Source organism: Cyprinus carpio, chromosome A21 (assembly GCF_018340385.1).
Source record: "Cyprinus carpio isolate SPL01 chromosome A21, ASM1834038v1, whole genome shotgun sequence".
NCBI lineage: Eukaryota > Metazoa > Chordata > Actinopteri > Cypriniformes > Cyprinidae > Cyprinus > Cyprinus carpio.
Genome location: NC_056592.1, coordinates 16,942,299 through 16,957,523, shown reverse-complemented (window position 1 = coordinate 16,957,523; position 15,225 = coordinate 16,942,299). Strand labels below are relative to the sequence as shown.

General features: G+C 38.9%; 1 protein-coding gene across 7 annotated transcripts in view; it reads left to right on the top strand.

Moving 5' to 3' along the window:
- LOC109066688 (drebrin-like) overlaps positions 1–15,007 on the top strand; it is an 86,279-nt gene extending 71,272 nt beyond the window's left edge. For 4 of the 7 annotated variants that reach the window (XM_042711078.1, XM_042711081.1, XM_042711075.1 and 1 more), the window contains exons 9-15: positions 90–143; positions 915–1,029; positions 2,637–2,741; positions 6,998–7,102; positions 7,505–7,959; positions 8,167–8,272; positions 12,511–15,007. In XM_042711078.1, the coding sequence (XP_042567012.1) occupies positions 90–143; positions 915–1,029; positions 2,637–2,741; positions 6,998–7,102; positions 7,505–7,959; positions 8,167–8,272; positions 12,511–12,563 (993 nt within the window). In that variant the 3' untranslated portion in view covers positions 12,564–15,007. The remainder of the gene's footprint in view (positions 1–89; positions 144–914; positions 1,030–2,636; positions 2,742–6,997; positions 7,103–7,504; positions 7,960–8,166; positions 8,273–12,510) is intronic. The other 3 variants (XM_042711077.1, XM_042711080.1, XM_042711079.1) reach the window with 3 other exon arrangements.
- The last annotated feature ends 218 nt before the right edge of the window (positions 15,008–15,225 follow it).

The following is a 15,225-nucleotide window of genomic DNA, read 5'->3' as shown; positions in this document are numbered from 1 at the left end:
AGTGACCCACATTTTACTGTTATCAAATGAAAAAAAAGTTTTTGCTGCCCCCTGCTGGAAATAAAAAAGTGCGTTCATCCTCTTCACAGACAGAGCCCAGTTATGAAGACCCTGCCTTGGAGAAAAAAGAAACAGAGGTTGAGGTGGGTTGAAACAGAGCTTTTAGGGCCACACCAGCATCGATTCACATTCTCAGATAAACGTTTTCAAAAAGAGGACAGATTACGACCCTAACAAACTAAAATGTGGGGCAGATTTGTGTTATAATGACAGATACTCTGCTGGGGTTTACATGTGGGTCAGTGGGATTCCTCATGCTATTTCAAGAGTTTCTGTGTTTCGGTGCGTGTGCAGTCAATAGGATCTAAAAAAATCCTTGCCTGCGGTTATTTTTATTTGTCACATCATGTGTTACTGGTTTAAATCCATGACTCCATCTAAAATATCACTCTTAACATGCAGTCTTTTACAAATATATCCAAATAGGAAATTAACAGAAATGTGTTTAATTATAATTATTTATTAATGGACAATTATTTATTTAGCTATTGTTATAATAATATATTTAATTATATTATTTTGTAATTATGTGTTCAATTATATATATAAAAATGATGCGGCAACTTTCATTACCCAGGAAAATTATAAAATTCCATCTGTCTAAATGTGCAGTGTGCTAAAAATACATACAAATATATTTATTTATTTATTTAAGACATTAATAATTATATAGACATTAATAATTAAGATATTATAATATATATATATATATATATATATATATATATATATATATATATATATATATATATATATAAATGTAATTTAATAAATTGTTCTGTCTATTTTATCTAATTCTATCTATCTATCTATATTATGTTTAATCTTGTTTTCCCATGTTAATATGTTTATAGGAAGCAGCAGCTATCATCGCCCAAAGGCCCAGTAACCCACGTGAATTCTTCAAGCAGAGAGAGAAGGCCATAGCCAACAGCGTGGATATCTCACCAGTCACCACGCATAGGACCGGTAAGATCATAGTAAAAGGGTGGAGAAGAGGAAGAGGAAGGCGTAGATGCTAAATCCTAAGCCTTTGTTTGTCCTGCTTCTTGCTCTTCACTTGTCTCTCAAACTGTCACTTAATGTGAATTAAACAACACAGCCCAAGAGAGAGACCATCTGTCTCAAAATGTATTGAAATATGTACTCTGAATCATCACAACAGATTTGTTAGGGTCATAGTTAAATGATGTACAGTAGATAGATATACTTTTATTTATTTATATAGAGAACAAAGGTTAAAGAGGATCTAAACTTCATATACTCTCAACAATTATTGTAAGCCACAGTTATAAATGTGAGAATGTTTTAAACTGTATAACAAAATATCAAAGTGTACAGTATATTTGACTTTTTTTTAATTTATTTAAAATTTAAATATAGACTACAACCTACAGAGGATAACCAGTTTGAATAATGGACTGATGGATATACAGTATATATAGAAAGATAGATTATTCAAATGTTATAATAGCATGCTCATAGTTAATTTGATGAACTAAGATGCCACAATGTGGCCAGAAACTAAGCTAAACCAGTTTGACTAGGCTGAAAGACCAATTAAACCAACAAAATCAGCTTAAACCACCTCCAGCTGGTCGTTTTGATTAAAACAAATGTACAATCTAAATAATACTAATTATTAAAAACCTAACATTTCTGTGTACTAATGTATAGTGCTTAATAGAGTATTGCATAGCTTCGGAACATGCTAACAACATGCAAACTCTATTGGAATCAATTTGTTAATTGTGCTTTGCTGAGTCATACAGCTTGCTGATTGATGTTATTTATTGCTAAAGTGAATAGTTGAGAAGATAATATTTTGGTCCAAATAACCTAGTTTTTTCACATAAGGTTCAAATGTACCAACTGGAAGTTGAGTAAATCTATGATTTACTGGAATTTCCAAACGAGGACTGCTATTTGACCATTTTAAACCAACAATCCACCTTAGCACAGTTTATGTAGGGATGCTGAAGCGAAGATTACTTTATTGAATTTTTTTTATATTGATGCCATTTCCCAACAGACTGTATGGTCCTGCTGAACAATGCAATATTATTACTGGATGATTGTGTCATTTCATTGTTTAAGATCATAGAATTTTCAGTGTTGGAGTGAATGTCAAACTCCTCACTACCATCTGTTGCTGAAGGGAACAGACACTGAAACAACTACTGATTTATGCTCAGAGGGTGTAAAACCATCACACTAACAACTGTTTTCTAACCTCTCTCCTTCTACCTCACTATTTCCTCTCCATTTCTTGGTCATTTCTTTTTCACTCTATCCTTTTGGTTGTCAACACATCTGTTTGATTTCCTTTTCGATCATCTGTCCATTCCATCTATCCTTCTGATAATACTGGATCTTATTTAACCTCTACCCAACTGCTGCACATCCATCATTGCTTCTGTGTTGAACTCGTGCCACTCTATTTCTCTCTATCCCTGGATTTCTTTCCTTCTGTCTATCTGGTCTGGTCTTCCTCTGTCACTCCTGTGTACGTCATTATATGTGTGTGCGTGGGTGTCCGCGTGTCCCACACGATGGTCCTGTCTCCCGTTTACCAGGCCGCTTGGACAGTCCATTCTTGAGGCAGCAGCACAGTCCATCCGATTGCAGCCCGCCCCCTTCTCGCACTCCGCCCCATTCACGGCGGCAGCCAGGTCCACCTGGTAGGTACTGGACAGATCTTGCTGAGGGATACTGCGTCAGCATAGGATCACGAAGTCACCAGCTTAGCCTTTAGCCACCCTCCTCACTGAATTATTGATTTCCTTTTGGCTTCCTCAGCAACACTGCGCTTCTCAGAGCATTCACTGTGGCTGCACTGTACCGGATACACCCTGGTCTTCCAGTGTCAGTATGTGCTTGTAATAAAGGGATAGTTCACCCTAAAAATTAAGCATCTGTCACCATTTGCTCACCATCATGTAACCCCAAACCTGTATGAGTTTCTTCTGTTGAACACTAATAGAGCTGATTGGCAGAATGTCCAAGATGCTCTTTTCCCTAAATAAAAGTGCCTGTGATGCACCCTAAAAGACAAAGAAACACGGGATTAGATAGTTTATCACAATCTTTAATCTAACAATTAATCTAATATATCATAATCTTAAATCTAATTACTTTCTAGAAATTAAAAATATATGCATTTTACTTCACTATTTTACTACACAAAATTACTTCACTGCTTATTAATATTTGAAAAACTGTCCGACAAATTACTACCGTGACCAACAAAATCATGTAGTGCAACCAAAATGCAGAAACATTCAAGAGAAATTAATATATAAAACATGAAATATCATCATAGAGAGCACCCCTAAATACTAAAAATATTAAATATTAAAAGTGTAAGGAAAATATGTGACCAATCACGGAAAGTAGGGACACAAGTCGGTTCTGGGGCATTTTGAGTTATTCACAGATTCTGAAAGTGTAGTCTCCAAGCTTTCCAACGATGTGTAACACATGGAAATCTGATAATATTTGGAGAAGTTGTGGCCATTTGAAGGTAGGCACTCAAAAAAGCTCAAAAGGGAGAAAATGGCCTCTAAAGATTGTGCAGTTCTCACCTGTTCTCACCTGCTGGGAGTGACAATAGGGCTCATTTACATCTCATTTAGATAAGCCATACCCCCTATAAAGCTCCCCCCTGTAAAGCTGCATAGTTGCATAGCAATGACAGACGCAACGGGAAAAATCGGACCGCATACTATTAATAATAAAGGATAATGTGCATTGTAGATGTCAGTAATTTATCTTTTTTGACTTTTATAAAAATGATTTAGAAGCTGAAATATGTGAGATTTATCTTTTTATAGAACCTTTTTTGTCAAAACTCTATTTGAACTTGTGCATTGTAGATAATGTTGCAAGAGACTCCTTTAAAATCTGGCCATCATTTTTAATGTTATTATTTTAATGTTTATGTAAACAAAAAGTACATATTGATGCCAATTTTATTTGTTATTTGCTGGTTTTCTACATAAAAGTTATCCAATCAACTTCATTTAAAATACCTCACATATATCAAACATTTGAAAACAAATCACCAGTTACTATCAACTACTATATGGGCAGCTGAACATCAGTCATGCCATCTCATCTCTAGTTATGATCAACTATGATAAACTAAAATCAACTATAATTATGTGTTTTTATAGTATAATATGCAAAGTACAATTTTTCTACAAGAAAAAAATTAATCTCTGATTCTGTTCTTTTCTCTGACATTTAAGGGTAACATAGGCCTACAAAGACTCTTTTAGGTCTAAAACAGTTTGGATAGTTGTTAATACATCGTTCCCACAGCTTGGTTAACTTCAAATTCAAGAACCTTTCAAGGACTTTCCAGGTCCAATACCCTCAAATTCAAGGACTTAATATGGGGACACATTTCGAGTGAGAGCAAGGTTAAATCGTGTTACCTTGTAAAATACATTGTTACAGTTTTCATGTGTCAAACACAACTATGCAAAAAGCTTTTTTTTTTTTTTGCATTTATTTTTGACCATATGACAGAGGTCTGATACTCTATTCGTCATATTTCTGTTTTGCAAAAAACTGAAGAATATTCGGTACATCCTATACTGTATTCTAAAATGATCTGATATTAACTTTTGCATGGATTTTATTGAAAAGAGCTTAGGCTCATGCAACCAGTCATTTCACAGTGTGTCTGTGAAACGCTGAGGTACCGTAGTAGTTTTGTGAACATCATGGCAACGTACAACAAAAAAACAAAAAATTATAAAACTGATAAAACATTACGAGAAAAAAGATCTATAACATGCATTTACACAATAATCACTTCATTCCTATTTTAAATTAAAAAATTTTTTTGTTACAAAACGGTAAAAAAAAATTGTCAAAGCATACGAAACCAACATGAATACAAGGACATTTCAAAAAATTAATCTTTCCTATACTGCATCACATTGACTCATCTCCTTAATGAGAAAATAAAGTCTTCTGATTCTGGAATGACATAAGGGTGAGTAAATAATGGCAGAATTTCATTTTTCTGTGAATTAATACATTTGAAGGACAGCTTTGTTAACTAAAAATCGTCCCACTCTGGAGCGGGTTTAGAGCGTCCTGATGAAGACAGAACCACTTTTTACGAAAATATGGTCAAGTGCTCAACTCTTACAGGAGGAACTATATGTCTAATCTCAAGTAACCACCTCCCCTTCTGTATGTCCCATGATCTCAAGTAACCTTCAGTACTAGCTAACTAGACTACGGCCTTCTCAGTTTCACAGTCCATTTCTTTTAACTATTTGAACCATATTGCCATCTTTTCTTGGTCCACAGTCTGTATATGTGTCCTATATTTGTTGTCTGTTGACTTTGTATTTTGCACAGGAAACATTGAGAATGTGTTATTTTGAAGCTATGCCGTGGATGTTTGGAGGACTGAGACAAAGTGATGCTTTTGGTTAGGGAGATCTGGTTGAATCTCACCAATGTTACCCCCTCATGTCCCCCTTCCTCTCCTCCCATGCTCTTTCTGATGGATAACCGATGGCCCTGCGTGCACTTCCTTCCATCCTGTTTACCTGTGAGTGTATGCCACGTTGCACCGCATGTGATTGTGGTCTTCAAATCCTTGGGCTTGCATCCCGTAGACCTTGTGTGACTATGGTGTCGTGCATGATCTTTATGGAGCTGACCTTGTGGTGTGTTTGAAAGTAAAATTAAACAGCAACCCAAGGACACATGGCGCCTGCAATTATTAGTGTGTGCTACGAGGTCTAAACATTGGGTCTGTGCTAAGACCCAACATCTAAAGTTTATCTGGAGTGATACAGATTTTGTGCCTGTACAACTGTTTTCCTGAAATGAGTTTTTATGACGGTCATTGTCGTTTCATTGATTGTGTTTGTTATGTCGTGTGAGGTCTTCTCAGCTGTATCATTTTAAAGTGGCTATCTCCAAAATTTGCATCTCAGTGTTTTTGTAGCATTATGATTGACTTCCAGTGGAAAATTTCATGGCTCAGAGGTTGCTCTTTCAGAGCTCAGGATACTTAATTGGGTTTTAAGAATGTTAAGCAAACTTGTCTCAGATGTTTCTCCTGAAATTCCTAAAATAGAATTAAATATGATGCTTTGACATACAATAAGAATTAGCTCAGATTTGGTTTTAAATTAATTTGATAACTGTTTGAGTTCATATCGAAATCTCTGACTTTTGATGGCAGACTTCTTAATCTCTGCAAACCTGAGCATGATTTGTGATAGTTCGAGTTCTGAGAATATTTTTGAGATTGTAACAATTAAATTTGCTCTCTGTTGAATATTATTGTCCGGGAGAAACAATTGAGATGTTAAAGAGATCTTAATTTTGGTTGTTCTTTCCAGTGGGTTGGCGTGTCATTATTTAGATATCCTCTAAAAATTGCATAAACAAGACTAATAGATCTTAGATATTAGCTATATGATTACATCTTGTCTTATATTGACCATCTGCCACTTTAAAGTGAATTAATTGGATATTATTTTAACTTGTCAGCTTGCTTTAGCTTGTCATGAGATCGAGAGGTCAACCTTTAGTGTTTCTTTATGTATCATTTCATAATGCCATGACATATTGGTGGATGCATATGATTATACATGCTTTAGTGCTGTTTTGAGTGTATAAAACATTTTTATTAATAAAACATCTTTCTGCGCTGCACACTGTGTTTTGTCTTCATGGTCATGTTGGCATGTCTGTGTTTTAATCATTGACGAGGGCGATGGGTACGATGCACTTTTTGACAGACAAAACATTGCTTGCTATTGTTTGGCATTGTTAGAAATCCTTTCAGACTATTTGTAAACTCTGTCATCTGTGTTGTGGTTGATATTTTGGCTGGTATGAGTTCCTAAAGATTTACTTGAGCCCACATTAAACGTTTACCTTCTCTTTGATGTCTCAGATGACTCTGCTGGAATCCTCGAGCGCAGCATGACCACTGGATGTACTCCCATCCCTAAAATCGCCATTCAGGAGGAAAAAGAGGACTTCATTCGAAAGGAGTTAGGTAAGGCCTCAAAAACAAGGGAAGTCTTTTCACTATTTTTTATGATATTCATTTAGTGTCATATTATCTTGATCATGATTAATGTGTAATATTTAGTGTATCTAAAGGAGCAGTTATTTTAAATACTAAAGAGTTTAGGTCCAAAAACAGATTTCAAAAACAGATGTCCTCCAGAAATTTAGTTAAAAAGTTTACAAGGACTTTGGGGGATGTAAAATGTTGAATCTCATCAGCTTAGTAAGTTACACAGATTACAGATAAAACAGGCTGTTGTTGTTCCCCTAAAATCATTAATTGCAGTTCTTGCAAAATACATTTAAACATTTAACCAAAAACATGAATGTATTGAATGTATTATAATATTATATTCTATTTCTTAAATTTCCTATTTCCTTCCTTCAGCCTTTGACACTCCCAAGCAGACTTCAGTGCAGGAATCTGGCTTCGCCAATACCTCTTCAAGTGTTTCCCCCCAGCCAAGCAGCACCGCTCCATTATCCAGCACAGATGACAGCCTGCTAGACTTGTGGGACAGTGGCCCAGCACCAGCTACGATCTCCTCCCAGGCCCCCAGTCACATTATGGACCTGATGGAGGAAACCCCGGAGCCTCATCTTGCCAGCTCCTCTCCTGCTCTCCCGCAGCCACTCCTAAGCTTCGATGAGGTGCCTGACACCCCCTACTGCACCGGCAAAGAAGACGAGCCCTCTAGCCTGGTGGATGTGGCCGGACCCCACCAGATGACCCTGAGTTACCAGCAGGCCCTGCAGCATGCTTCTGGCTCTGACAGCCAGGATCTGGATGAAGGACAGCTACTGTTGACCAATGGAGACACACTTCTTAAAGAAGGGACCCAGGTCAGCAGAACTTTCTGTTAAAATGAACAATGCAATGTTGCCTTGCCTCTCATTGTCCTGCATGCTTTTTTTTTTTTACTAATGTTATTTATTTTGCCACTAGATGGCAGCATATGCTCTTTATTTTTTTGACACATGACAAAACATTAGCTATATTCAAGATGCATGAAGCGTTATATGTTTACAAATATATTTGTGTTTATGCAGGCGAGTGAAGGCTACTTCAGCCAATCACAGGAGGAGGACTTTGCCCAGTCAGATGACTGCACTGCAAAAGTCAACCCAACACCAGTTTTTTACAACAAACCACCAGGTGAGATCACAGCAGGTTGAAGCACATTAAAATAATTTAATGAACACAATTCTTGATGTACTAAAATAACTAACACTTAAATAAAAATGAATAAAAGCTATATAGAGATATAAAAAAACAATAATAAAATCAATAAACAAAAATGACAAAAAACAAAATTGCTAAAATGATTTTTAAATTTGATTCAAACACAATTCTTGTTCCTGTTTTGATGCATATCATACAAAACATTAAGTTTGGGTGAGACATAATGACATGTTCTTTCATTTTTTTTGAGTAGCTAATAATCTTTAGTTCACAACCTACATTCTATTGATAATCAAAATGTTATTTTAGTGCCATAGAGCTACTATTGTTTTATAGTTTTGTATTAATATTTTGTATTATTTTTTATTTTTAGATTTTCTGTTTTAATTTTAGTTTTATTAATTTAGTTGTTTTTGACATTTTTATTTGTTTTTGTCTATATATCTAGTATATATAAACTAGATATATGGTTTTAATTCATTTTTATTTCAGCTTTAGTTTTAGATTTAGTACCTTACGTAAAACTGAATGAAAATGAAAAGCAAATCAATGTCATAAAAAAATTACATATATATGAAAGCGTTATTATACGTATTTGTTGTTATATATATATATATATATATATATATATATATATATATATATAAAACAACAAAATGACTAAAACTTGAAAATGGAAAACAGAAAATAAAAACTTATTCAAACTATTACTGAATATGCCTCTGTTACGTATTGTAACCCTCATTCCCTGAAGGAGGGAATGGAGATGTCACGTCAGTGATTGACGAATTGGGTATCTCGAATCTACTTCGAGTGTAAAGTAAACAAGCCAATGCACATTGATTGGATTCAGCTGCTGCTGATTGCAGAACAAGTATAAATAGGCAGCAGATGCACCGCATACTCAGGTTTTCGCTGAGAAGTCGAGCCAGAGACTATTGAGGGTGGTATTGAGCGTGGAGGAGAGCGCTGTTCATTCAGTCCCTCCCACCTACAACTTCTGCCAGCACCGAGACTCGAACCTGTGACCTTCGGGTTACAAGTCCAACTCTCTAACTATTAGGCCACAGCTGCCCCCATGAACAACCGTTTAGGTGCATATGGAAGAATTAGAGGTTATTGTAACCCTCTTAAGAAATAGAAGAAGTCTGCTGGGGAAACACAGGCTCTGAGGCTATACCGTGGACTTTACACATATGGGAACCCAGCCCTCTACCGGTTCTCACAGATTCATCGAGTGAGGGCTTGGCACCGGATGTTCGGCCACATCTGGCTGCTGAGGGGATGGAAGAGCTCGACATGGTCTACAGTATGGATTCTCTGGAGCGGTTTTAGCAACCCGACACTAAACAGAGGCCTCTCGGTGCTTCTGCCCATTTGAGGTGTGAACACAGGAGGATACCGGTTCAACGCGAAGGCTATAGAATCTAGTAAATGTGTTGTGGGATCACCTAGCCCGCAGCTCTCAGCTTACTCTGTCAGCAAGGAGCCACAAGCCAGCGCCCAGGAGGATGCAACACTTCTAGTAGCGTGAGCTCTCAACCTGAATGGGCAGGGCCTTGTGCCTGATAAGCCAGGGTGATGGCATCCACTATCCAGTGGGCCATTCTCTGCTTGGAGACGACCGGACTCTGTAACAAACAAAGAGCTGTTCTGAGGTCCTGAAACTTTGTGTCCAGTCCACGTACAGTCTTAAGGCACGGATGGGACAAAGCAAAGCAAGGGCAGGGTCTGCCTCCTCCGGGGGCAGCGCTTGAAGGTTCACTACCTGATCCCTGATTGCAAAGGCTCAAATGGGACCCGCTGTAGTGCTTCGAGCACCAGAGACAGGTCCCAAGAAGGTATAGAGGGAGGTCGAGGAGGGTTCAACCTTCTCGCCCCACTAAGGAACCTGATGACCAGGTTGTGCTTCCCCACCATTCTCCCCTCCACGGGGTTGTAGTTAGCAGAAATAGCAGTGATGTAAACTTTAAGGGAGAAGGGAGACAGCCTTCGCTCCAACACTTGCGGCAAGAAGGAAAGCACGACTCTGATCAGACATCTTCGGGGGTCCTCTCGATGAGAGGAACAACACTCGATGAACAGGTTCCGCTTCAAGCCGTAAGCATGTCTCGTAGACTGTGCTCACGCCAAAGTGATGGTGGCCACTACCTTTTGGGGTAGGTCACATAGAAACTCTGTGTCCCGTCCAGGAACCAGACATGAAGTTTCCAGAGGTCTGGATGTGGGTGCCACAGGGTGCCCTATCTCTGATTCAGTAAATCCTTCCTCAGAGGAATCTGCCAGGGAGGGCTGTCACAAGGAGCATCAGTTCCAGGAACCAGGTCCGAGTGGGTCAGTAGGGTGCCACTAGCAGGACCTGTTCCTCATCCTCCCTGACTTTGCACAGTGTCTGTGCGAGAAGGCTCACTGGGGGACCTGTTATTTCTGGAGAGGCAAACAGGTCTACCTGAGCGACTCCGAAACGTCTCCAAATCAGCTGGGCCATCTGGGGATGGAGTCTCCATTCTCCGGGGAGCGCAGCTCGTGACAACCTTTCAGTTGCATGGTTGTGCAGACCCGGAATGTGAATGGCACGGAGTGACTCTTGACTGTGTCAATGAAGAGGCTGGTCTGGGACATGGGGGTATTAAGGTACCAAACTTTGTCGGCGTCCCTCATGTCAGCCAGACACAGCCAGAGATGGCACTCCTGGACCACAAGCGTGAACATCGCATGACCCAGAGAACTCGCCATGACCTTTGTCGCTGGGAGCGTGAGGTCAGTTTCGGTTCGAAGTTCCTTCAGAACTTCTGGATTGTGACCACCCTCGTGCAGGTCCTTCAGTGCCTGAGCCTGGTGGACCTGCAGTAACACCATGGCATGTAAGGCAGAGGCAGCCTCTCCACAGGCCACATAAGCACTTCTGGTCAGACCAGGCAAGTGCTTATAGGCCCAGGAGAGCGGGACGGTCTTCCTCGTCAGGTGGAGGTGGTACCAGGACACAACTGCATTGCTACCGACCGCTCCACCAGGGTGATCTCCGTATACACTTTGGCTGCTCCACCATCGAGGGTGGTGAGGGAGGAGGAGCTACCAGGCCAGTTTCTGGCAGTAAAAGGTGCCATCCATGACCTAGTGAGCTCCTCATGCACCTCCAGGAAGAATGGCACCGGAGTGGGGTGCTGAGAACCAGCGCGGGCCAACCTGAGAAACCAGTCATCCAACCTAGAGGGCCCGGTATGCAGTGGAGGTTTCCATTCGTGCCCTACCTTCTCAGCGGGCCGGGAATCATCTCTGGATCCGCTTCAGGGCTTTCCACCATCCTGGAGGGCAGCTGCACAGACAAATCTTCCTCTCCTCTTGAAGTAATGGAGCCTGGTCCGCAACTCCTAGATGGTGATCTTCCCGCAATGAGAAAATGACTCATCCACGAATGTCACCTCAGCGTGTTTAATGCCCAGGCACATGAGGCATTGATCCTTACCATCACCCGGCACCAGATTACGACCGCATCCAGAAACGCATGGGTGAAATGCCATCTTTAAAAATATGAATGCTCTTTTAGGAGTGCTCTTTTAGTTTTGCTGAAGCACACAGGGGAGATGGCCACCGCAACACTACACTGGGTAGTGCAGCCTGTAGCTTGCACCCATTCAACGAAGGTCGACCAACCCGCTGTAGCGCCGTACCACCCGCACAGACAAGCTCCTTTGAGTGCACTGACTCGTTCATTCAAACGAAGGCTTGGCAGGAGCAGAACGATAACACTGCTCGGCTCCTCAGCGAAAAGCTGAGTATGCGGTGCATCTGCTTCCTATTTATACTCGCGCTGCAATCAGCAGCAGCTGGATGCAATCATCGCAAGCCAATGTTCATTGGCTCATTTAGTTTACACTCAAAGAAGATTGATCTCTCTAGCGAAATTTCCAAATTTGTTTGTCACGGACGTGACGTCGAAAGTGACCGACTGAAAGGGAACCATAATCGTATCTCAATGATACTAAAATGACACTGCTTGACAGCCTCAGAAAAGAGTGGCTGGGATATTCTTCAAAAATTCACCACAAAAGAATTAACTGTCTGCTTAAGTTTTTCCTTTCTTGCAGGTATATGTCCTCATCTTAAAAAAATCATAAACAAGAAGAACAAAGAAAATAATTTCTTCTTGTTACATCACTCCCTTACCTCAGAAAAGATCTCAATATAACACGTTTGTCTTATTGCCACAGAAATCGACATTACGTGCTGGGATACAGACCCTGTGATGGAAGATGATGAATAGGAGCGACTGAGGGAAAAAGAGGCGACACCTCTATGTAAACTTATTTTACAACAGTTACAGAAGTCTTGCATCAAAATATTTTAGATAAAAAACAACAACAAAAACAATGTTAGCCACAGAAGAAAAGGACTCAGGTTATTGTTAAAGATGCCAGTGGGTATGAGCACTCTTGGTTCATGTATGTGTGCGTGAGTGCATTTATTATTTATTTTAATCTTTTTTTTTTCTATGCAGAGTATAGCACAGTGTGTCTCTAGCACTCACCTGTGTTATATCGATCAGGTGTGTATAGTAGCAGATTAGACCTTTCTGTTTTAGTTCTATCCCCTTTATCAACACTGAGCTACGGTCTGCTCAGTGGTTCAAGTTCCCTACAATCTTAGTTACCTAGTTGAATCACATGTTTGAGTGTTATGCCTACAGGGGCCTTTGCTTTGATGACTAAATCAGTCAGGGACGGTCAAACCCTCACCTTCATAGAAGCAAAGGCATGTCAGAACTTGATTTTAGCTTCAGTTGAGTGAATTGTATTTAGCAATTGGAAAATGAAGGGGGTTTATATGTGATTATGAAACAATTTTGTGTTGTGCCAATTATTTTTAATATGACGTGTCGGTGTAACAGCCTTTTAGGACTTTAGCACCAGGTGGCATATGTATATTTTGGCTACATATGAGACAATGTACATAAACAATGGCTGAAACTGACATATTTGTTGGAAAAACTGCAATAGAGCTTTGATTTGTTGAGAAATTTAGGCAATAACAGTTGTAGTGGACTCCATTGGGAATTGTTTTAGTTATATATTCAGTAGTGAGTGTGTATTATTATTGGAAAGGTTCAGGCCTGAAACATACTCTACGTAAGTATGAAAATGGTGACGCAAATACAAGTGAGAAGTCCTGCTGTACATATTAGCATGCAGCCTTACTGTGGTGTTCAAAGACCAGTAGTTAAAAATAAAAATTTTGTCATTCTGTTTTTCGCAGAATAAAGTGAGTCATGCAGTTTTTGGAATGATATGAGGGTGAATAAATCACGACAAGAATTTTCATTTTTGGGTGAAGTAACCCCTTTAGGAGCCAAAATTATTATTCAAGTATCTCACTATAAACATGGCAGTTATCTAACTTGCTTATCAAGACTCAAACTATCACACAGTAGTCAACGTTCTTTGGTAAATTTTGTCTTACAAAAGTTAGTTAATGCTAATGCTAGCTATAGCGCCCCATGTGGCACTGCTGAGAATGCAGTGTTAAGCATTTTGTTATGAATTGCATTCAACACATTCTAGCAAACTGCGATGAGTGAAATCAAAGAATTTGTGTTCATGTACTTGCGTAGAGTATGGTTTCAACCTTAATATTTTTGTGGATGTGATTTTGAACCTTTTAAATTAGATTTCTGCTCCAAGGGAAGGAAATTCTTTCTAATTGTAGATTTCAAGCTACGGTAACCCCTATTATTGAAATATAATATTATTATGACCCTTATAATGTTTTTTAGGTTGTTGCTAGTTCAAAAATGCTTAATCCAAGACTTTTTTCACAGTAATGTGACCTTAGCATGTCCAGACATTTGTAAAGACAATTTTATGATCCTAAAATTATTACAAATCTTTAAATGCAATTTGGATTTGTAACTGACTTTTAGACAACGAGAAATGCAGGGACACATCGCCTTGCTCAAGGGCAGAATGATGAGAGATTATCTCACTTATTCAACACTGACTCAACCCGTAATCTTTGTTGTTCCAAGCCGCATCCTTAACTGCTAAGTTATCACCACCCACTGTCCCAGCTTTGACTGACTACTGTCACCTCATGCTTCTAGTCATATTGTAAAGCGGCTTCATAACATCTTGGTTTTACAAAGGATATTTTGAGTGGAAAAGCAAGCAATAAGACTAAACCATTAGTAATGTTCAGTAAATAGTTAAGCTCATGTAAAATGTACTACAATCGTTAACATGTATTGATTCACCGCCAATAAAAAATGGTGGTTGGCATACATTTAGATTGGGTTTTTTTGTTTCTTTAGTAAGAGAGAGAAAAGGTTGATCAGTATGAAACCTAATAGGAAGTAACCAGCATCTTTAACAGTAACTTAGCCCCTTTTGAAATGACTTCCATGTATTCCCGTTCACCCTCCTACCTCCTTAGTAGTGATTATTATTCTCTTTCTCCCTCAAACTACTAGGAGACTACTACTACTACAACAACCACTACTATTACTATTACTACTACTGTTCTACTCCAGTAATTTCTTCTTTGCCCCTGAAGCAAGGCTTAGCGACTCCTGAAAGTTCTTTTTTTATTAATTTTTTTCTATCTCTTCCTTTTCCGTCCGCTTCTCACATGCTGTTTTGAAACAAGCACAAGATATTTTGTGACATGCTATGTGCTTATGTATGTTAATAAAAGACTTTAAAATCCTTCAGAAAATGTGTTTACTTTTACGTTTTTTGACCTGCAACAAAATGGACACACAGAACTATTGAAACACTGTCTTAATTTTAGACTTTGTACCTCAGTTCTATTGATCAGATATCCGGCATTCACTTGCCCTGTTTGTGTGTCTATTGTGTATATTTTTAGAAAACAAACCAAAAATAGTCATTTGAGCATGAAAATATATAGCAGCTATGAATTAGTACAGCTTG